Source organism: Grammomys surdaster, unplaced genomic scaffold (genome assembly GCF_004785775.1).
Source record: "Grammomys surdaster isolate TR1022 unplaced genomic scaffold, NIH_TR_1.0 125861, whole genome shotgun sequence".
Taxonomy (NCBI): Eukaryota; Metazoa; Chordata; class Mammalia; order Rodentia; family Muridae; genus Grammomys; species Grammomys surdaster.
This window is the reverse complement of record NW_021620687.1, coordinates 2,881,358-2,903,365: the sequence shown is the minus strand read 5'-3', so window position 1 is coordinate 2,903,365 and position 22,008 is coordinate 2,881,358. Positions and strand designations below refer to the sequence as shown.

The following is a 22,008-nucleotide window of genomic DNA, read 5'->3' as shown; positions in this document are numbered from 1 at the left end:
CACATGTGTGTAGGGGGTGTATATTTGTGTGTATGTGTGCACATGTGGGGGGGTGTGTATATTTGTATGTGTGCACATGTGGGGGGGGTGTATATTTGTGTGTATGTGTGCACATGTGTGGGGGGTGTATATTTGTGTGTATGTGTGCACATGTAAATGTTTGAATCCACGGCCTCGTACTTACAGTTATTGAACAATACCCTCAGCAAGTTTAAATGTCAGTGACAGTCAAAGAAGAGACACCAGGGCTTACTAGCATGTGCGTGACGTTTGACCCTCCCTCTCCTATGACCTAGCTGGATGCCTCCTGAGCAGTCACTCATGCTCCACAAGTCTCAGTGTTTGCTTGTGTAAAATAATGAGGGTATAAGTCCTAGTATGGCCTCCTAGAGTTATTGGAGCATTCACCTACATAGTGGATTTAAACATGGATACTATGGATAATGTGGCCGCTTAAGCAAAAACTACTGTTCTTAAGAAAAATACATGATTACATAATCAAGTGAAGCCATGAGAAATATAATTATGTGTGAATCAAATAAGTTTCTTGTGCTGCCTGCCTTTCCCTGGAAGAGACTGGAGAGTCAGCCATTGGCTCCTGAACTCACCCACCTTGCCTGGGTGCTAACCAGGTGTCTGTGGCCTTTCTCAAGCGTGGTGTTTTAAGCAGTTTGCTTTTTGATTGTTTATCCCAAAAGTAGGAGCATTGTCGAGCTAGAGGCCGCACTGCATATACCACAGGGCTGCACAGATTTGTGATCCTTCTTATGGTGCTAATCCGTTTGCTAGGAATTAGATCAATGTCCAAAGAAATAGATTAATATAAAGGAGAAGGGACGTCTCCGCTCTTTTACCCTAAGTGTTTCTCAGTTTTTCAACATGGATTTTCCTGAAAAGATTTGGAAAGACTTGACTATCTTATCCTTGCTCAACTCAGGAAGGGGGCCAAGCCGCCATTAAAAAGAAGTGGCTGCAGTTAGGCTCAGGATTGTGTAGGTCAGATGGCTTCCGGAAGGCTCACATTTCTGACAGGGTTCAAAGTGGAAACCTTTTCTGACCACCAGCCATTGCTAGAAGACACTGACTAGCAGGTGCTGCCTGTATCTGAATACCCTCAGCCCTTAGTTTTTATTTTCATCTTGTCTGATCACAAAACAATCTCTGGATGATTCTTCTAACACCGTGTGATTGGAATAATAACTTGGCGTGTCGGAGAGTCTTGTGCTGCAGCTGAGAGGCATGTAAATACAAGCTGCTTATTTGCAAGAAGCTTCCAGATTTGCAATATGATTGCTATGGAAACCACATAATGAAAACCCTATAACCATCTGTGTGGTTTGATGGATTTTACTGCAGAGCTGAGCTGGTTTTGTTTACTGTTATTAAAATGTTGAATGGAATATATTAACCCACAAACATTGACTATTTGAGGTATTAATTAGTATTATATAATGACATTATGTCTCAGTACGAAAATAAAATATGTTTAATAATAAATCCAAGTAAAATGACATGCAAATGTATGCATTCCTAGTGTGGAGTAAAGGTAATTATTGCCTAAAATTTTGGTTATTTGTTCTTCTGCAGCTTTTAGTTAGGGTTATGGAGTGTTTTGGACTGTTAATAAATAAACGGTAGGACATGCGTGGTTTTTGGATCCATTTTTTTTTCATAGTATTTAGTCAACACCTTCCTTTGTGCCAGGCTCTAGTGAATATTCACTGTGAATATTATCCTCTAAAATTAAAAGCAAACAAAATTTGAGTTTGTCTTTTATGCGGAAGCTATTTATATTGTTAGACCAAGAAGAATGCACTGTTGAGTATTACTTGGGACACTTGATGGGTGGGTTGCAAAAGGTTTTCACCTAAAATGTCAGTATAGCTTTGAAATGCAAACAGACAACACTGCAGAAGCAGCTCACACTCCACAACACTGTTTGCAATGCCCACCCCACAAAGACTTCGGTTTGCATGCTTTACTGTAAGTATCGGTGCTCAAACATTTTGTCATTTTTCTGATGATTTAATAATACATTTAATTATTACAATTATTTCTTATGGTATTGTGGTGCTAACATTGTATGGTGAGTCTAAATCCTAGTTTCTTCTTAAAAGCCAAAAATAGCACTTACTACCTAGCTGTGGCTGTCCTATGCTAAGGACAAGCACCCCTGTAGTTTTTACCCCAATACTGGATTTGAGACCAGGCTGGAGAGAGAGTGGGTACAAAGAGAAAGGTAAGGCAAGCTCTGTCTTTCACCTTAAAAAATAAATGCACCATCTGTGAAAAAAAGCGTAGATGGGATTAACTGCAAATTCTGCCTTTAGAGTTTATGGGCGAATACCCCATAAACAACCCGCTTGTGATAAGTAGTCCTTGAGATTTGGCCAAAGTGAGATGACAGTTGTTAAAAGAAGTGTCCCGTATTAAATTACCGAGGTTAACTCAGCAATGCGCATGAGGACAAATTGTTCCAGCTGCTCCTTATTTTGAAGCTTTTATTATTTTGTCGGTGTTGAATTATATAAACTCAAACCACTTACATTTGACTTCTAAGTACAGTAAGCCTAAAGCTTCCTTCAAATCCTGGTGTTGATTAATCACAGGGGAAAATATACAAGAGACTTTTCTAATATGTTATAATTGCCCTTTTCTCTGATATTAACCCTGTCCTCTTGCAAAAACAAGTCTGTGTTCCCCCAACAAGAGATTGTTTGAGTCAGCCTCTTAGTGATGATATGTCCATTTGTCCACTAGTCTCAAAACCTGAGCCTTAAAAGTCTAGGAAGGCAGGCACAACGTTATCGTCTCTGGTTCCTCCACCTCTCACGCCATCTCCTTCCTGTTTCCTTTGCCCCTGCAGTTCAAGACTTCCTTCCTCTTTATCTAGACTCTCCACGCCCCTCATCCAGACTCGCTGAGACAATGGTATTTAATGATCATTTCTAAAGCAATTTCAGGCCTGCCCTGTCTGCTCAGAAACCTTGTAAGGTTCTCGGTGCCCACCAGACTGGAGTCTGCAGCTGTAACAAGATGTTGGTGGGCCTTAAACTGGCCCCCACTTCTCAAATTGCCTCCTATCTTGCTTTTCCCCCAAGAAAGGTGTGCTACTTTGTCCAGTGAACATGACTGTGCCTGTACTTTAAGGTGGGATCTGGAAAGAACTTCTTTGTGTTCTGCAGGTCTTCCATGTGATCCCAGGTTCTCCCCTGCACCACTAGAGTGCTTTGCCCACTCATCAAAGATGTCCCTCGTTAACTCCTTTCCCTCAGATCTCATCCCTGACCCCAGCAGGCTGCCAGCTTGCTCAGGGTGGAACCTTAGCAAATCCTCCCTCTCACACGCGGGGGATCCTCAATGAAAACTGGTTGATTGATTTCATAGTCATACCTATGTATGTGTGTGTGTATCTTACATATACACTGTGGATTATTCTTGAGTTAGGGTATTTTTTAATTTAGTTTTTCTTTCATATGCCATTTGTTTGTATATCCTACATTAAATATTTTCTGACTACAGAGAGGATAAAGAACATGGGCTTTATAACCACAGCCTCAACTTTAAATCACATGCTTTGGAAGTTTGCCACCTTGCATCTCAATTTACTTACTTATAGAAGAATGATTTATAATCATTCATCTATAAAGCCTTTCCTCTTGTGGCATGTGACACATAGGAAAGCCACAATAGAATTTGGGGGGATTCCCTTTAAGTGTTAGGACCATCTAGCAGCCTCTTGTGAGAGGATTAGTGGGGAAAGCAGTGAGCATGTCTGACCTCTGACGACTCACACTTACAGATTATCTGCATTTTACAGCATACATTTCTTTCTGTGCTGTCTTAATGTTGTAGGAACCATGCACTGCAGCACTCCTGCTACTCAGCGTAATGTAGCATATTTGTATAATGTTGGCTGTTACTTTACTAGATTTAAGGGCTGCCCTGGATATAAGATTGCTCCAGACAAGTTTCTCTACATATTTGAAACAAATATGCAACACATTAGGGCATATCTTATATTGTATCAGGTCAACTTAAGCCTTGATGAGGGTGCCGTTTAGTTATTAACAAAGGAATATGAATCTTGGTCGTCTCGTGCTCTTAAAGATACTTATTAAGTGCTGTAGACTTTGTCTTGCTCTTTAAGCAGGGTGGGTGCTGTGACAGACATGGGGCCTGATAATGTGCCACTGACTCTATTTATTTGCAGAGGAGGAAGAGGACACTGCTTCAGTGAAGACGGACGAGCAAGGGAAGGGGAGTCGGGACAGTGTGCATCACACCTCAGGTAGCACTGGCAAAGCTTATTTTGTTTTGTTCTAGTCACTTTCTAACTCTGAAGATGTTTGCACAGCTCCCTAAGGAAGTTGCCTTGTTTGGTCTGTGTGTCTTATGGTTGGTACGCTGCTCAGTCCCACTTAGGATGCATGGGAACCACTTGAGAAGGATTTATAAAGTAAGCCAATTTATACAAGGTATTCCTTCCTGAATTACTTTGTAATGACTCAATTAGCTTTCATTTCTGCACAAAGGAGATTTAGTTGCATAAATTAGCTTATCATCATTGAGGAAGTGTCACTGCTAAAGGACAGTTTATAGATACAACATGCAGTTGCTGTCAAACCTATAAGAATGTAATATAGACATCTGTGTATACTTTGTGCTTGAGCAGAACAGACTTCTGCCATTCAGAGACTAACAGGGGACAACAAGTTGCCCAGGGGACTGGCAATGTAGACATCTCTGAAAAGGTCAACTTGACACAGGCTCTGACAATCGACCCACAGCTCTGTCTTCTTTGATAAAAATCAGATAAACTTAAGACCGCTAATTGATCTGCAGCCTGTTTAAATGTTGGCCATGCATATCTTCATTGCATATGATTAACACAGAAAGCAAATGAATTGGGTAAGAAATGCCAGAGTCCAGTGACAGCAGCTTAAAAATGAGAAAAGGACCCTGGTTGCCTAGAAGACTGGGGAGGATGTTCTGTGTTATCCATTTCCACCTGGCACGTGGCCCCAAGTGCTAACTATGCGCCCGCCATGTACAAACACACAATACGAACCACTCTTCTTGCTTGTTGCTATTTCCAAGTAGCACAAGATAAACTATCTGTAGCGCAAACATGAGGTTAATTTTGATAAACCAGCATTTATTTTGCAGAGAAAGAAGAGATGGGCAGCCTTCTTATCAGGACTTTACACCTCTTCACAGCCATATGTCAGCTGGGGCAAGGTCTGCCCTGTCACCCCCGAGGCCTGTAAAGAGCTGGAGCTAGGGTCACCTTCCTCTCTCTGATATGCCCATACATCACTCTTTTGAGTTGTCAGAAGCAGGGTGGACAAGCAGTGCGTGTTCAGGAAGTAGCTTTCCCGGGGCCTTCCTACTGTGACATATGGGAAGGAAACAGGCCTGATTCTAGACCTGGACAGGAAGGCAGGAGCAGGTTGCTGCAAAAGGTTTGGGTTTGCTTTTTATTTATTTATTTATTTATTTTCAGAAAGGAAGCAGGACAAAGTCACTAGATGGTAGCACTCTTGCCCTGTAAAACAGAGCTTACTGTAAGACATGGCAGCAAGCAAAGCCCAGGCACTATGCTTGATAGCAAATTAGGTATCTAACTTTTAAAGTTATGAATCACGATGCTTCTGCCAAGAGCATACAGGTTTCTTTTTTAAATGTCTATGCAGGTATAGAAGGTAGAGACACACAGTAGATAGGTCTTCCACACGCACAAGTGAGCATGCCTCAAATGTTTGCCTTCGAGGGTAGGGGAAAAACAGTTTTCCTCAAAGGAATCCCATAAGGTGATGAGCCTTTCATGCCATAGGCACAAGGTACTGCGACATCCGTTATGCTACAGAGTTCTTTCAAGCCGTAGTCCAATGCCTTTACACATCAAGCCATCAGCAACTCGATGCTTGCCACTCAGGGCACTGAGCTGACAAGGGTGTGGCTGTCTTAGTGAGCATCACACCGTGAACTTCTAACCTTGCTCAGGAGCTTTATGTACCCTTTTTACATTGACTAATTTTACAGGAAGACAATCAGTGTTCTAAAGTAAAATATAAAAGTAAAGCTGAATTCACCCTGTCTCCTACAAGTTGCTTCACATGTATTTATCTTACACAGGTCATATGTATTTATAGGCATGCGGATGGTCCCGTTTGACTTTTTTTTTTCACACTATAAAAATATGCTTCCCTTTCTAAAACACTACCCAGGCCTGCGGTAGTCAGGGAAATTTATTGTCAGTGTACCTTCATAATCTTGCCTTTGCAGACTGTCGGGTGTTTACATGTTTAATTTATACTTTGGTAATAATCCTGTTAGCTTTGCCAGATATCTATTTTAGAATGTTTTTAAAAGCTCATTGTCTAAATTTTTCAAAGGCTTAGCTTTCTTTTTTCTTAACCTTCTTTCAAAAGTAATGCATGTCCCTCAGGACAGCACACATAGCAAGGTGAGGTTTTGTGTGTAATTTTCAAAATACTGCCTGTAGTGTAGATAGAATGGTGTTAACCCACGAAGTAAAGACAGCGAAACCACATTAACTGTGCTTCTGAATGTTCCATATTATAAAAAATGCCTGTCTTGGGGGCAGGGATGTTTCTCAGCAGGAAAGCATTTGACTAGCATATTCAAGGCTCTGCATTTGCTAAAACATGTCATGTGGATTCTCTTCCTGGGCATAGGTAAAGAGTGCTAATTTTTGTGAGCCTCGTGTGCTTTCAAAGCTGTTTTTGTCTGTGACGTTTGTCTATGTGTGTTTAGACCCACTTACATTTTGAAGATAAACTATAGGAGCTTCCTGCTTTCCACAAATAAGATCATTCCCAATTCTTTATGTCTGCCATACTTTCCTGAGGAGATAGCTAATACACACACTGCTGGCCTCACTGGTGATGCCTGTGCTTCACCTAGAATGTCAGTCATATATACACAGCTGGCACACACACAGTATTCTTCAGCACTGCTCACATGTGGGACCCAGAACTGAGGTCGTTTTGGGGATACCACCATCATCAAGATCATAGGAGGCACAGTTGAAAATGCATCTTTCCTCCAGCTCTGCCGAATCCCTGGCTCTGCGGCTTCCTTGCAGCAGTGAGGTTTAATGAAATGCCCCTGATGCACATCTAGGGAGACATGCATCTTGTACACCGTGGGGGTCTCTCCCCTGGCCTGCTCCTACAACTCCCATTAGCGTTAATGGGAGTTTTTCCAAGTGTATCCAGGGAAGGAGAAACCAAAGTGATAAGAATGTGTGTTTAAGATCACCATATACTTTTCCTTTTGTCCTCTACTAAGACAAACAAACAAACAAAAAAACAAAAAAAAACCTGTTAAATGAAAAGTACTTCGAGAAGGTCTGAAACAGAGTAAGGCCCGGGATAGCTGGGACCCTTTGGGATCCCACAGCTCCACCAAAAATTTTGATCTTAGTTTTTTAGCCCAAGTTTATTTCTTCCATGTCTTCTGATCGAGCCTAAGGTCTGAGCAGTGTGGGGAACATGTCGGGGCCCCTAGTGGGGAAACTAGCTGTTTAGACCTTCTTGGTCTTAGCTGGAACTGTACGGCAGGCCTCACATGTGAGATGACATCATCCCGGCTGCTCTAACTCCTTGACTTTCAAGCTGACACTGACAGACTACAGGGGATGCAACATTTGACCCATTTAGCAGTTGATTTAATCCGACAGGAATGTTTCAACTTCTAAATCTCTATTTGTCTAAATAAGTGGTTTTTAAAAGAAATCAGTCACTTTATTATTAAGTGATTTTTTTTTTCTAAAAAAAAAAAAAGAAAGAAAGAAATGGACAATGTTTGGAGAGATCTGGCCAGCTGGAGTGCCCTCTAGTGTCTGTTTACAGAATTTATTTAATCTACGCTTGGGGCTTGGGGGAGGATGTATGATTAGGGTGGCCACCAGCATTGTTAGCTCCTGGTTGGACTCTGGGATTTGCATGCCCCTGCTGGTTTTAGTGCTCTGAGCCCAAGTGCTAAAGTGGAGAGGCCAATACAAGGTCGGTCTCTCTCTCTCTCCCTCTCTCTCTCTTCCTCTCCCCCCTTCTTTCTCTCTCTGTCCCCCGCTTTCTCTCTCCCCCCTCCTCCGCCCCATCCTATCATGCCATCCCTATTGTCCCTCTCTTTTCAAAAGATAAAAATTAAGAAGATTCTGTAAGGTTGTATCTTCAGTCCTTGTTTATTTTCTCACAAATTTAAGTGAAAAGGTGCATTCTATAAGAACTTAGATTCCCTGGTGTTCAGAGTCTCCATTTTACAAAATGTTGAGGACATTAAGGAGAATTTAAAAGCTTCTAGTAAATTAATACTTTGTGAAGACGAACACTATGCTAACTGTACTAATGTGACTGTTTGTGTTGAGATCGCCAAGAAGCCTCTTGTTTAAAAGCCATCTAACAAAGCTGAGATGACAACCTTGATCCAGCACACATCTCCACATTACCCCGCAGATTCAAAGATGACACGGCAGCGATGGAAGCTGTCAGCACATGCGTGTTCCGCCTGGCGAGCGAAGACACGGGCGTCTTGTGTCTTATTGATATCATGTGCATTCTTTTTCCTTAACTCATCAAAACTCAATTATCATGAAATTAAAAACAGGAAACAGTTCTCTGTGTAACAAAAGCACCCAGTGTATTTAACTGTGTGCTGTGTTTTAGGAGAGCCACATTGTGTGAGTGACAAAGCATATATTACCCAGTTACTGTGGTATTACAGAGCGACAAGCACTAAATAATCAATCAGTTAATGGTGTGTGTGGCAGTTTGAGCACTTCACATCCATTGTGCTTATGCCAGGAGAAGGATGAGCTGATAACTGCACTGTGTGAGCCTAGTGTCCTCGACCTGACTAACAAAAGTCTGTATTAGCAGTTTCAAAGCTGCAAAACTATTTTAGAGACAACTTTGAGAGACTTTGAGTATAAATGCTTTATATTTGAGTATTAAAGTATACTGTTATTGTTATACTCTTAGCAAGTGTTCCAGTCTCCATGAGGTTGTTACTTCAAATATGTCTGTCCTGTCCCTTAGATATTCTGATGGTGCAGTAAGACCAGTTGCTCTTCAAACACATAGCGAGTGAGCTGAGGACATTTAAAATGAGCAGAAGCACCTTGCTGTTCTGAGAATGCAGTTGCTACAGGTTTTAGATTAGGGATGGAAGTGGAGGGGCCGTGAAAAAAACAAACCTTCCGAAACGATCTTCATGAGCATACTCAGAGGTAGTTTCGGGTTCACTAAGATGTTCCATGATCCAAGCCACAGCTTCTTAGACTCTCTTGGCAATCTGGAATAGTCCTTTAATTTCTGTTGGTTCAAGCCTTAACTCCAACTTTCTCTTTCTTTTTCCTAGGAGATAAAAGCACTGATTATGCTAATTTTTACCAGGGTTTGTGGGACTGTACTGGAGCTATTTCTGATGAGTTGTCCTTTAAGCGTGGCGATGTGATTTACATTCTTAGCAAGGTAAGAAAATATGCCCGCCCCCCCCCCCCCGTGACAGCTGTCAAAGGGAAGTACATAGCTCAGTTCTCCTGGATTTAAATTTATAACAAAGGGGAAAATGCCAGTTGGAATTCTTCTAGGTCCTAGTTAACAATTGGAAGTTCACAATAATTAATTATTTTGTCAAGTGAAATATAATCAGAATTTAAACACAATCAGATAACAGGATTCAACTTAGCAGTGTGTTTACCTGTCACTCCAGCCCTTGGCAGGCATCCACCTACTCCCTTATCCAGAAACAATATACTTATGTGAAAGTTAACATTGTAAGGTATTAGGTTATTAATTATGTTTTTCTTGCTTCTTCCTTCTTATTCTTCTGTGTGCTTATTCTAAGTTTGCCTGCCATTCTCCAGTGGAAACCTTGTGTTTATAAAAAAAAAAAAAAAAACGTTTTTCATCTTTGTGTAAACACATTGGGTGTTCCAGCAATTTTTAAAGGCTCTGTGTTCAGACAGGTTGAGGTAATCCCTTATAGTTTAACACACTATATTTGTGATTGCAGTGCCAAAGTGTATTGCCTCAAACTCATCTCTATGTGCATGAGAATCTCTGTCTGCTCTCTAAGACACTGGGCCGTAGAACCTGCTAGCTCCAAGCATCAGTTTCTGATGCTGGGTCTGATCTCTTCGTTTTCAGTCTAAAAGTTTTCCTACTTTGCTATAAGGATTTATTTTTAAATGTCTACTTTTTAAGATCATCTCAGCACCAAATCACGAATGAAAATGATTTAACTATAAGCAGGGGAATGTTACATTAGGTCATAAGTCTTACACTTTAATGTGATTGATCTGAGAAATATTTTGGATATTTCAGAAAGATGATATGAGTTATTAGATACAAAGAGAATTTGAAAATAAGGTCACATATTGGATCGTAACGTTGGTTGGCTGGTACAGAAGATCTTGACCCAGCTGGTCATAGAATCTTAGAGTGAGCGTCTTACTGAAGACTGTCTGCTCTCGGTGCAGACGCAGTACATGAGCGCTATGTTATCTTGACACCCACAGTAGTTATTTTCTGTCCCTTCTGCTTGATCCCATACCATATAAAGCACTGACAACACAAGGACACATCCTAGACACCAGGAGTCTTAAAGAATAATGCATAAGCACTTGGAGATTAATGGGAGAAGGAATATTTACTAATAACTTAATACAGATCACAACTTACTGAGAAGCCCAAAGCCAGGCTGGTCTTGAACTCCAGTCAGCCTCCCAGTGGCAGGATCCATGTGTTGCTTGCTGTGCCATCTTATTGTCATGTCCCCATGGCAGCTTTTGGCCAAGTCTGTTAGTAAACATTTAATTGTCCTGAGTTAAAACGGAAGCTTTTAAAGTTAATTATTTAACAGAAAAAACAGTTTGTCCCAGTTCTTATCAGGAAACTCTCCTGAAATGCCTCTCATATTTACCAAGTTCTGTTTATTTAACCAATTTAGCTGTGAGTATATAAAATTAAAAGGTTGAGTAACTCGTATTTGAAATTTCAGAATCTAGGGATACGTGGCATAGCATTGTATTCCTTTGTATACATGGACCTTGTAAAGCCCACGTGGGTCTCTTCTCAAGGCCTTCTTCATGAGTCAGCTTGGCTGCCGGAAGCCCAGGCAGAAGACCCACCCCCTCACCGCCCCCAGGCTGCCGGAAGCCCAGGCAGAAGACCCACCCCCTCACCACCCCCCAGGCAGAGTCCCTTGGACTTGTCTCACTTCTGCCATTTCCTGTTTCTGTGAAATTAAAGGTGTAGTCCTAGCGTGCACTGTCCTTCCAGGGTGCTGAGGGGAGAAATTGAGTTCTCTGAAACCTTTAAGACCTTGGGTTAGAGGTGGTCCAGCCCACAGGTATAGCATTCGTGTCTGCCTGAACATCGTAAATGCTATTATCTGGGAGAGAACTAGCCTCCTCTTTCAGACCTTTGCAGGGCTTGATGTTCCAACAGCATTGGGTTCCTTCTAGAGACAGCATCTTAGCTGGGGCTAACTTTGGTTTTTGAAAGAAGAGCCAAGATGAACTTGTTAGTCGTTGTATCTCCCCATAGGCTAAGTGATTGATACTCACAGTCAGCAGTTGTGACCCTCAGAGAGCGAGGTCGGGTGCATGGTTAGGATAGAGGGAACAGCCGCCCGGCTCTGTCCCAACGCAGCTGCAGACTTTGCTGGGCTATCTGCTTGTTTTGAAGGCGAGTGTGTGTGTGAAAACTTCCTTTCTACCTTGCACTGCGCAGGTGCAGAAACACTGGGCAATCTCTCACAGTTGCTGTAACCAACAGTTTTGTTCAAACCAGGGTAGACACAGACCTTACGTTAATACCATAAGTGTGTTTAATTTCTGAATGCCTAAAATAATAAATTGAGAACTCAAGATTTTCAGAAGAAAGCAATGCATTTCTAGATCAAAGTGGGACCAGTACTGTATATTTTTAGAAGGCTAAGCAGTTGGCTCAGCAGGTAAAAGTGCTGTTACTCTGAGTTCAACCCCTGAGGCCCATGTAGTGGAAGGAGAAAACTCTTCAGAAACTTGAAGACATACACATAAACAAACGTCTAATTCAATTCTTTAATAATAGAAGTAGTATAAAAATAACTACTATTTTATATGACTAGAAATATGTTTAATCCTAGAGAATTATCTAGATCTTTTGTGGTGATGGCATGAAACTTTTACCATTCTAATTTATTTTTTTACACCATCTAGTGGCCCAGAATGAGTGGTGCAGGTAATTGCAGCTAATGGGCACAATCAAAATGGTGTCATTAATTCAGCTTCACATCTAGCTATGGGTTATTACTCTCCCATCTCATGTCAATAAAGTATTAGCATTAATCATGAAAAATTTTGTTCATCATTTTGAATTAAGTGTGGAAATTGTATAAAAAGGAAGAATATATTTTAAGGAATCTAGCAAAATATTTGTGAAGACATAGAAAATAAATACTTTGTAAGAAATCGATGTCATGAGTTTTTGTTAAATAAAACTATTTAAAAGGTTTTAAAGAAATGCAATTTAATCTTAGAAATGTACTGACTTTTAATTTGAAATAGTATCTATGATTTGACTTACTGCCCACAAATCTCTCAGTTTTGAATATGTCCATTTTAGAAAGGCAACACAAAATAGTTTAAGGAAAGATTTTTTTTTAATATAAATAGACAAATTTAAAATTCAAATGGTATGTTTTATAACAAAGGGCATTTCAATTTTGTAAATGTAATGTAGAAAATGTTTCACTGATTTGATGATTAGACTATTTGCATTACACATCTCTATGGAAATACACCTTTATTTTTAAATCATTCCCTCCCTCCCTTCTTCCCCCTTCTCTCCCTCTCACCCTCCTTACCCCTCCTCCTCCCTCCCTCTCTTCCTCCCTTCCTTCCCTTCTTTTTCATGAACGCCTTGATGGGAAGTTGCCGTGCTCAGTTAGCCACAGGATGATTTATTTATGTTAGGCCTCTTTTGGGAGTTACACAGATCTTAGCCACCTCCACCCTTTTTTTCTTCGGTGAAAATCAGATGCAACATACAATAAAGAAGAGCGGGCAGACACCCTGTCCTTCCCTCCCCCTCCCTCCTTCCCTCTTTAACATTTTCCAATTAGCAGCTGCCATGTGACCCTCAGGCTGAGCTAGCCCCTCCTTCAAATATCCAGCTTTTTTTTTTTTTTAGTTTCAACCTTTGAATCTCACTAATATAAATCTAAATACTGTTTGCCTTAAATGGAGACAGTACCTTTTTGCTTTATTGTTCTCTTCATATAAACTTGCTGTTTTCTTAATGAACTAAAATAATTTAATATTTTAATGTAGATTTAGAAATCTCTTTTTCTCCTACCCCCCCAAAAAAAAGATGGAGTATATGTTTGGGAACAGATGAAGGTATAATTTGAGGCTTTTATAACGGTTTTGTTGGTGAATTAATTCTGAAAATACACAGTGCGATCTCAGGCTGTTGTTTTTTAAAGAGAGGAAAAGCCATTATTAGAAATAGAAAACCTTTCAGTTTTAAATTTTAGTTGTGTGATGAAATCCAGTTGTTTAGAAAAACATGCTAAATATTTTACTATTTGCATCTCAATTTTATTTTCCCAAATGATGGACATTATTTAGTAGGCTAATGGTGTTTTCCGGAACCACGTTTGTGCAGTATTTGTATTTCATCAGTAGGTTCCAGGTGGAAGAGCGGCAGGCTGACTCCCTGCCTGTGTTCTGCTTTGATCCTGCTGGTCTGTCTTGCTGTCTGGACTCAGATCCCCGGGCATTTCATCTGTACTTGTTGGTACCTTGTTAACCGCCTTCTCATCCTTACTTTTCAAGCAATAAATTATTTTTAGAGAGCTATCGATCCTTCAGCAGGAAAGAAGGATGCCACTTAAGACTCTAGAATATTTTCTTTCTTACAGAGGCATGCATGACTTCAGCTTTGTAGCCTTTAAAAAAAATACATGTTCTTAAGATCAAAATGGGAAATGCAGATAAGACCGTGGTCATGACCGCGCAGTAAAATGCATTTGAGGTTGTGTTGGCTGAAGGTGTAAGCGGTGCTTTGTTTGTGTTTGGTTCATACTTCCCAGTGACTGGTGAATTGTAGCTGTCATTGAACAGTTACTTCTTGTTAGAATACAAAGATTTACCCAGTATGGCTTTGGGGCTTCAAACCTATAAAATAAATGAATCAAAAGTCTCACTGGCAAAGACAAAGGTGTTGGGGGTTTTATTTGTTGTTGTTGCTGCTGCTGCTGCTGTTGTTGTTGTTGCTTCAATATATAGTTCTCCTAGTTTCTCATTTGTGCTCAGATGGCCCAGGGTAGCACAAATAGCATGGCCAACCACTGAAGACTGACCAGGACAGCTCATGGTGACAACCATGGCTGACACTGAATCCCCGAGAGTCATACGATCCTGTGGCCTTTGGGAAGGAGGGGTGTTTTTTTCTTGTGATTCTGTTTGTTTGGACCTGACAGCCTGTCTGCCTTCCTTCCTTCCTTCCTTCCTTCCTTCCTTCCTTCCTTCCTTCCTTCCTTCCTTCCTTCCTTTCTTTCTTTCTTTCTTTCTTTCTTTCTTTCTTTCTTTCTTTCTTTCTTTTGTTCTATCTATCTATCTTTCTTTCTTTCTTTCTGTGCTGTCCCCTTTGGGTACTAGGGCCCCCTCTGTGCCTGCCTCTCCAGCAGTGGGAGCACTCTGTTTACATGCCCCAGCCCCACTTTTCCAAACAACATTGTCAAGTATTTCCCTGTTTCCTGTCCCGTAAGATGGAGGCAGCCTTCCCTTCTCGGAGAAGGCTGACAGTGAAGGGGAGTGGGGCTTTGGAGGCCCATTGGTGGCCCAGCCCTTATAGTGACTTGAAAGAGGGTTAGCAAGAAGACAGTGTCAGAGGTTCCTGTGGCCATGGGAGGGGCTGCCTTGGGCAGTCGCCAGGTGGCAGGGTCTACAGAAGTTTAATTCTGTGTTGAATAATCTGAAGTTCGCCAGAAGCAAACCAGAACCATAAAGAAAAGCATCACATTGTTTGTGCGCGTGCGTGCGTGCGTGCGTGCGTGCGGCGTGTGTGTGTGTGTGTGTGTGTGTGTGTGTGTGTATGTGTTTTAAATTGAACAATCTGTGGTCTCTTGTACCCTTTTTACCCAACCCCTACCTCAGAGACTAAGAGCTCCCTGGCACAATGCATGTCATTGTAGACTTTGCCTTTACTCTTTTGTGATGTCCCCTTCATCTCTGTAGAATGTGGAGCTAGATATTCTTGGGCTGGAGAGAGTAGAGACCAGAGACAGACTGCTGAACTGGAAATCTTGGGGCTAGAGAGGAGGCTCAGCCGTTAAGAGATTAAGAGCACTTAATGCTCTTGCAGAACCGAGTGATTCCCAGCTCCAAGTGGCGCACAGTAGCCTGTAACCCCAGCTCGGGTGTGATCCAGCACCTCTGACTTCTGTAGACACCTGCATACATGTGCGTATACACACACACACAATTAAAATAATTTTTCAAAGAAAAGCTTCATAAAGTAGATGTTTAATAAATTAACAAGTGACACATGTTCATAGTTGAATGGTTAGCTATTTAAAAAAAAATAGAAAAAGTTGAGGGAAAAGTTCCGATCTTCTAATGCTTGCTCATTTTGCAAGATCAGACAGATCCCCTTTGCTTCCTTTGTTCTGCTGTTACTTTGTTTTAAACACTCTGAACAGAAAAGAATCTTGCGTTGAAAGGGCTTCCTTTCAGTTTACACTTCCAGGTCCATCTTTTAGGAAAGTTAGGGCAGAAACTGAAGCAGAAACCACAGAGAAAAGCTGCTTAATGGTTCCCCCACAGCTGCTTCTCTCACATGGCCCAGACCCACCTGCCTAAGGATGGTACCTGTCACAGCGGCCTGGGCCTGTTGACATAATGAGCCTCGGATGTGCTCAGAGGCCAATTTGATGGAGGCAGTCCTTCCCTGAGGTTTCTTCTTCCCAGGTAACTCTAGGCTGTATGGAGTTGGAGACGCAAGGCGGAGGCTTCAGAAGTGTTCTGCTTTGTCGTTGTCCTGCTTCTGGAATTTTGCTTCCATAATTATTGGAAAGGGAAAAGAAATTGATCAAAAGTGAACACGAACATTGCGGTGTTGTAGGCACCTGCTGCTGTGCCTGCTTTGCATGGTACTTCATGGAGCGTGTCTGTCTGTGGTTCAGCCTTACAGGAAGTCCAATAATGTTTCTGTGGAGTCTACCCACGGATACAGCTCATCAGTGCTTTCTCCAGGAATCAGTGCTGATCTCACCCTAAATCACAGCCCTGGCCCTGTGTGGACCTCAGTTAAGAGGTTACCTTTTTAACTTTTTTTATCAGAAATTAATTTTAAGTATCTCAACCCAGTTCTAAACAACATAGATGGTTGGTTGATTTTTTTAGTTAATTCTATTTATTTATTCATTTATTTATTTATTTATTTTTGATCAATGACTATTTGTTAAGCACTTTCAGTGCAGATCACTGGTTGGAGCTGGCTCCAGAGAAGCTTTCAGTGGCTTCCCTTCCAGGATCCTGAGCTGGGTGGTAGTGACAAGGAGCCTGAGAAACAGAAAGTGCTGATGAACTCCACTAGGCTGTGAATGTGCAGAGCAGACAGCGAGCTGAGCAAACAGTGTCTTAGAAAGGATTCCAGGAAACTAAGTGAGGCCTTTGCCTTGTTCATTCATCAAGTGTTTGTTTGCTTGTTCTTTTGTCTGTTAGCCATAAACTCTTGTGTTCCAATAGACAGACAGAGGGACACAAGGAAGCCAGCCTGTCCTTCCAACCCAGTTTTCCACTGCTTCCTTCCTGTGCCTCGGGTGTGAGCCATATACCTGCTGTCCCTGAAAACACATTTTCCTTTTAATTTCTTCACATAGGCCCTGTGTTACTCTCTTCATTCCATCTGGAGTCCACACCTACCTGTTGTTTTTCTCTGCATAAAATTGCAAAACCCTACCATAGACTCATGTGCTTCCCCATGTGTGACTCAGTGGTCATTGTTAAGATCAGCTCTCCCCCCCCACTGTGTCTCTCCTCCCTTCCCACCCCATGTCTCTCCTCCCTTCCCACCCCATGTCTCTCCTCCCTTCCCACCCCATGTCTCTCCTCCCTCCCTCCATGTCTCTCCTCCCTCCCCCATGTCTCTCCTCCCTTTCCCATGTCTCTCCTCCCTTCCCCATGTCTCTCCTCCCTCTATGTCTCTCCTCCCTTCCCACCCCATGTCTCTCTTCCCTCCCCCATGTCTCTTCCTCCCCCATGTCTCTCCTCCCTCCCTCATGTCTCTCCTCCCTCCCTCCATGTCTCTCCTCCCTCCCCCATGTCTCTCCTCCTTCCCCATGTCTCTCCTCCCTCCCCCATGTCTCTCCTCCCTCTCCCATGTCTCTCCTCCCTCCCTCCATGTCTCTCTTCCCTCCCCCCATGTCTCTCCTCCCTCCCCCCATGTCTCTCCTCCCTCCCTCCATGTCTCTCTTCCCTCCCCCATGTCTCTCCCCCCTCCTCCCATGTCTCTCCTCCCTCCCCCCATGTCTCTCCTCCTTCCCCCCATGTCTCTCCTCCCCTCCCCCCATGTCTCTCCTCCCTCCCTCCCTCCATGTCTCTCCTCCCCTCCCTCCTCCCTTACTTTTTCTACTTCCCTCCTTCTTTGCTACTTTCATTCTGAACTTCCTGAGGTAAACACCATGTCTTAAAGTATTTTTGTATTTAGCTAATACCTCACATAAAGACAAGTATTTAAAATGCATTTACTAAATTATAGTTAAAAATAGGAAGAATTCTGGTTTCATAAGAGAATGATGGAATCACAAAGTTAGGAGAATTTTAGTGCACGCCCTTACTTTACAAGTGAAGAAATTAAGGCTCAACAGAATCAGAGAAAACCAAATAAAGACGGAGGATGGAGAGCTACGCCCAGAGGCTTTCCAAGGTGATGGGGTTTCTGCAGCCAGACTCTGTACCTTCAGCCTGGACTCCCTGGCAACCAAACTCAAAACAGAAGAGCTAGGGAGCTGCAGTTTCTTTCAGTCAAAAGAGGAGGACCCTGACTTTGCCCAGCTCTGGCTGCTTTGAAAAGCTGCATTCTCACAGGAACCGCTAGAGTCTGCATGGATGATTGAATTATTATAGAATTACAAGGTGAAAAGAGTTACCCACCCACTTCAACAACCAAGACAGCCAAGAAGACAGGTGAGAGCTCAGGAAGATGAGAGGAGCTGAAGTCCCCACAGGCGCCTCCCTGAGGTGTTGCCACCCTCACCCACCCCCGGAAAGCTGTCAGTGCTTAGTCCTAGTCCTTAGTTTCTTCAGAGAAACAGAATCAAGTGGGTCCTGGTTCTGAAGGAGACAGATAGCTTTCCTTCTGAAGATAAGATGGAAGCTGTTTAGACAAAGCATCTCATTGGATGTTGTGGAAAACACTAGCCAGCAACCTGCCAGAGGCAGGAGCCCTGTGCTTCAGCTTGCCCAAGTTCACTGTGTGCATAGATCAGAACAAGTGTTTGCTAAATGATTCTTAGATAAATGTCTATGAAGAAAAACGGATTCCTATTAGAAATTAAATTTCTTTTCAAAGTTAGACAGTTGATGCCCCATCCACTGCGGACATGGGTCTGGGATGGTTCCCAGTGTCTCACTTACTAAGCATCCATTACCTGTGCAGTATTATGGGGCATGAGAAGAGAACAAGGCCTCACTCTGCGATCAGGAAGTTTTTCTTTGCTGTTTGAAGCAATAAAACTGAGGTATGTGAGATCCACTGAGGAAGAAAAGCTCAGCTGAGATGTGTTAATGTGGGTCAGGTAGTCCGGCACACAAGTCATGCTAGCTGACTTAGTGTGTCTCAGGCACTGGACAGGATCTAGCTGTGGGTGGGGTCTCCCTGGGAAGGGCACTCCATAAACACAGGCAGGGGTGGATGTAGTAGCAGGTGGAACCAAGCAGACAACAGAAGTGACAGGAAAATGTTGCTGCAGAGACAAGAAACTACGCAGAGGATTTTATAGTTACTCACGAGGAGATGGAGTTCTTGAGCAGCAGTGTACCCTGAGGCAGACAGTTCTTGGAAGATCAGAGGGGCAGAGGGAAGTGGTAAAGGCCTGCACTGCAGCAGTGGCAGCTGGACAGCGTGGGTGAACCCAGGAGCACATCCATGGAGATGCGGATTGGCAGAGGGCACCCTGACACTCCAGCCCTCTCTCACTCAGTCTTGCCTTGCCCACCGTGTCAATGAAGGATCAGGCAGGACAGCCGTGTTTCCTCCACAGCATCGTAACTACTTACTGTAAAGACTTGAATTCGGTATGTCAGGCCTCTGAGACGTAAAATAGATTTGTTAGGTGAATGAAATTCTTACTTGTCCATGTTTTTCCTGCTATTAAAATGGAGTGGCCGATGCAAAACAGAAATAAAAGAATTGTGTGAATTGGAAGAACTCAGTCACAACTGAGGACTAAATGATAAACCAGGGATCTGGATGCCACAGCTATTGTGAACTCAGTGTCGCCGTGGAAGGCACCCCCCAGGAGTGGCTCTCCACTAGCACGGAGAGCCACGGGGATCACACCCATCTCCTCCGTCAGTGGTCAGGGAGCTAGCAGGGAGGTTAGATGGGGACAGTTGGTCATCATGGATGTCAAGCCTTGTGTTGCTAAGGAAACCATTAACGTGAGAAAGGGAAGGATTCATGTAAGTTCCTATACACATAGGCACCCATGGAGAGAGGGAGATAGACAGACAAACACACACATATGAGATAACCTTGAAGAAAGTCTTACATGTTTAAAACATTAACTTAGTTTTTACCGCTTAGTCATTATTACCATATGTGGAAAATAAAGGTTAAATCCACTGATTCTTAAATTCACCATGTTTAATATTTTTCATTTCACAAAGGGCTAGCATGTTTCAGAGCATGGATGTATGCTCAGACAGAGGACATAGAGACTGTCCAGCATTTGGAGCACCTGTTGCCTTCAAACATATCAGTAAGGGACTGAGACCCTAGACCCTGCCGGTACGTTACGTTTCTGTAAAGCAGCCTTGTTAATCCAGCTTGCAGGAAGTGGATTAATACACTCAAGAAAGGGGGGTCTGGCACAGAAAAGGATTTAAGTGAATTTGGCAATCTTACCAAGTGTAAAATAATGCATCCACAGAGAGGAAGGCTGAGTCACTAAGCAGATGTGAACATACGTTTACTACTGTGTTACACAAAGTCTGTTTCTCTTTATCAAAACTAGTCCTTTCCCAGACCTTAGTGCACAATCTGTTGCCTAGTGAATATTAGCTGTAAACAAATAAGATGACGTCAGAGGTTGACAGCTGTGACGTGGGAGTCAGACTGCGAGGTTCACTGCTGTCTCGCTGTTATGTCCTGAGTTTTAGGGGAATTTGACTTTGGTTTTTTGCCTCTTTGACTGGCACATTACATTTTGCCTGGAAGCCATCCACTTCTCAGATAGTGAGTTCCTTTTGAGTGCTATTTTAATACACTAAGCATGACTACACCTCTGGATCTTGATAGCATTTACTGCAGGAGGAGAAAGCAGCTTTGTGTTAGTAATTACCTAACATTGTCAGAAGCTGACTGCAGGCCTCTTCCCAGTGATAACAGAATAACCGCATAATGTAGCTTTATAGCACATGATTAATAGAAAATAATTACACGTCCTACAAAGGGATGCAATATTTCTTATAAATTGACTAAAATGGTTTCCTGTAGATTAAAGGACTCTTCATTATTTTATCAGTCCTCCTGAGGTACCATCGCTTGCCTATGTTAGCATTTCAGTTTGATGGTAAGAGCTGAATAGGGTGAAGGGTACCAGACGGCACACCTCGCACCTGAGATCTTAGAGCAGGCAGATGACGTGATGCTTCCCGGCCTGTCAAGATTTACATGGCAGTCTGGTATGGGCCTCTCCTCTTTCCCTCCCCCAACCTCCCTCCCTCTCTGTCTCTCTCTGTCTCTCTCTGTCTCTGTCTGTCTGTCTGTCTGTCTCTCTCTGTGTCTGTCTCCCTCCCTCCCTCCCTCCCTCCCTCCCCCTCCCCCCCTCTCTCATTAATAAGGTTTGAGGGGTGTTTTTTAAATGATCCATCTGCGACTTCCTAGAACAATGCTGTGATTACTCTGTGGATTTTAAGACAACACGGTATTTACTGACGGCATTATTTCCCACCGTTACGTGATCTATCATTCATAATCACATATGTCGGGGCAAAGGGGCTGGCTTTCTGTTTTGGAAGGAAACCTTGCATGATGTTGAATCTTGAGGCTGAAGTTTAGAAAACTGTTATAGTCCAAGGAGCATTTTCACCCCGATTTATGGGCTGCAGATGGTTAACTGGGATTCATGTTGCTCCAGAGGCTGGCGCAGAGGATGTGGAGGTGTAAGGAAGGCTCCTGGCTGCAGTCTTGTTGACTACTCTGATGGCTGCAGTGCACAGCTGTAAATCCGCCTTCTAGATTTGTTGTCTTGCTGTATTTTATCTTATGTCTTAATTTTACACAGGAGTATTATGTGGGATTATTTATAAATATAAAGTAAGAAATGTTCTGATTTTTATTCTTACCATTTTCTGAATATGATCTGATATTTTTGAGCATTTTCATGAGGCGTGTATTTCATACACTTGGGGAGGTATTTTAAATGAAGCGAAGCATTTAGGATTCCTTATTGTAACATTTTTCTTTCTCTCTGGAATGTCCTGTGTAAGGTATCTGTTTCCAGCGGAGAAAGCGCCTCTCTACTGCCTGCTACCGTCCTTTGTAGTTAATCACCCTACTGCTCTACTGCTCAGAGCACCGGAGTTGGGGGAGTAATAATAGGTCCTTAGTTGACAGTACAGATTATAGCCTAAGTAGAAGATTATCAAGTTCTATCAACTGACCGTTGCCTCCCAGGCTGAGCACCACGCCTTTGTTGCAGGTTCAGGTCAGTGGTCTGCCCTCCCACTGGGTGCTTTCTGTGTCTCCTATTGGTGGT

At 42.6% G+C, this 22,008-nt stretch overlaps 1 protein-coding gene across 2 annotated transcripts in view; it reads left to right on the top strand.

Annotated features, from left to right (window-relative positions):
* Skap2 (src kinase associated phosphoprotein 2) overlaps positions 1-22,008 on the top strand; it is a 153,861-nt gene that overhangs the window by 128,849 nt on the left and 3,004 nt on the right. For both annotated transcript variants that reach the window (XM_028790028.1, XM_028790029.1), the window contains exons 10-11: positions 4,214-4,291; positions 9,388-9,500. In XM_028790028.1, coding sequence (XP_028645861.1) covers positions 4,214-4,291; positions 9,388-9,500 — 191 coding nt within the window. The remainder of the gene's footprint in view (positions 1-4,213; positions 4,292-9,387; positions 9,501-22,008) is intronic.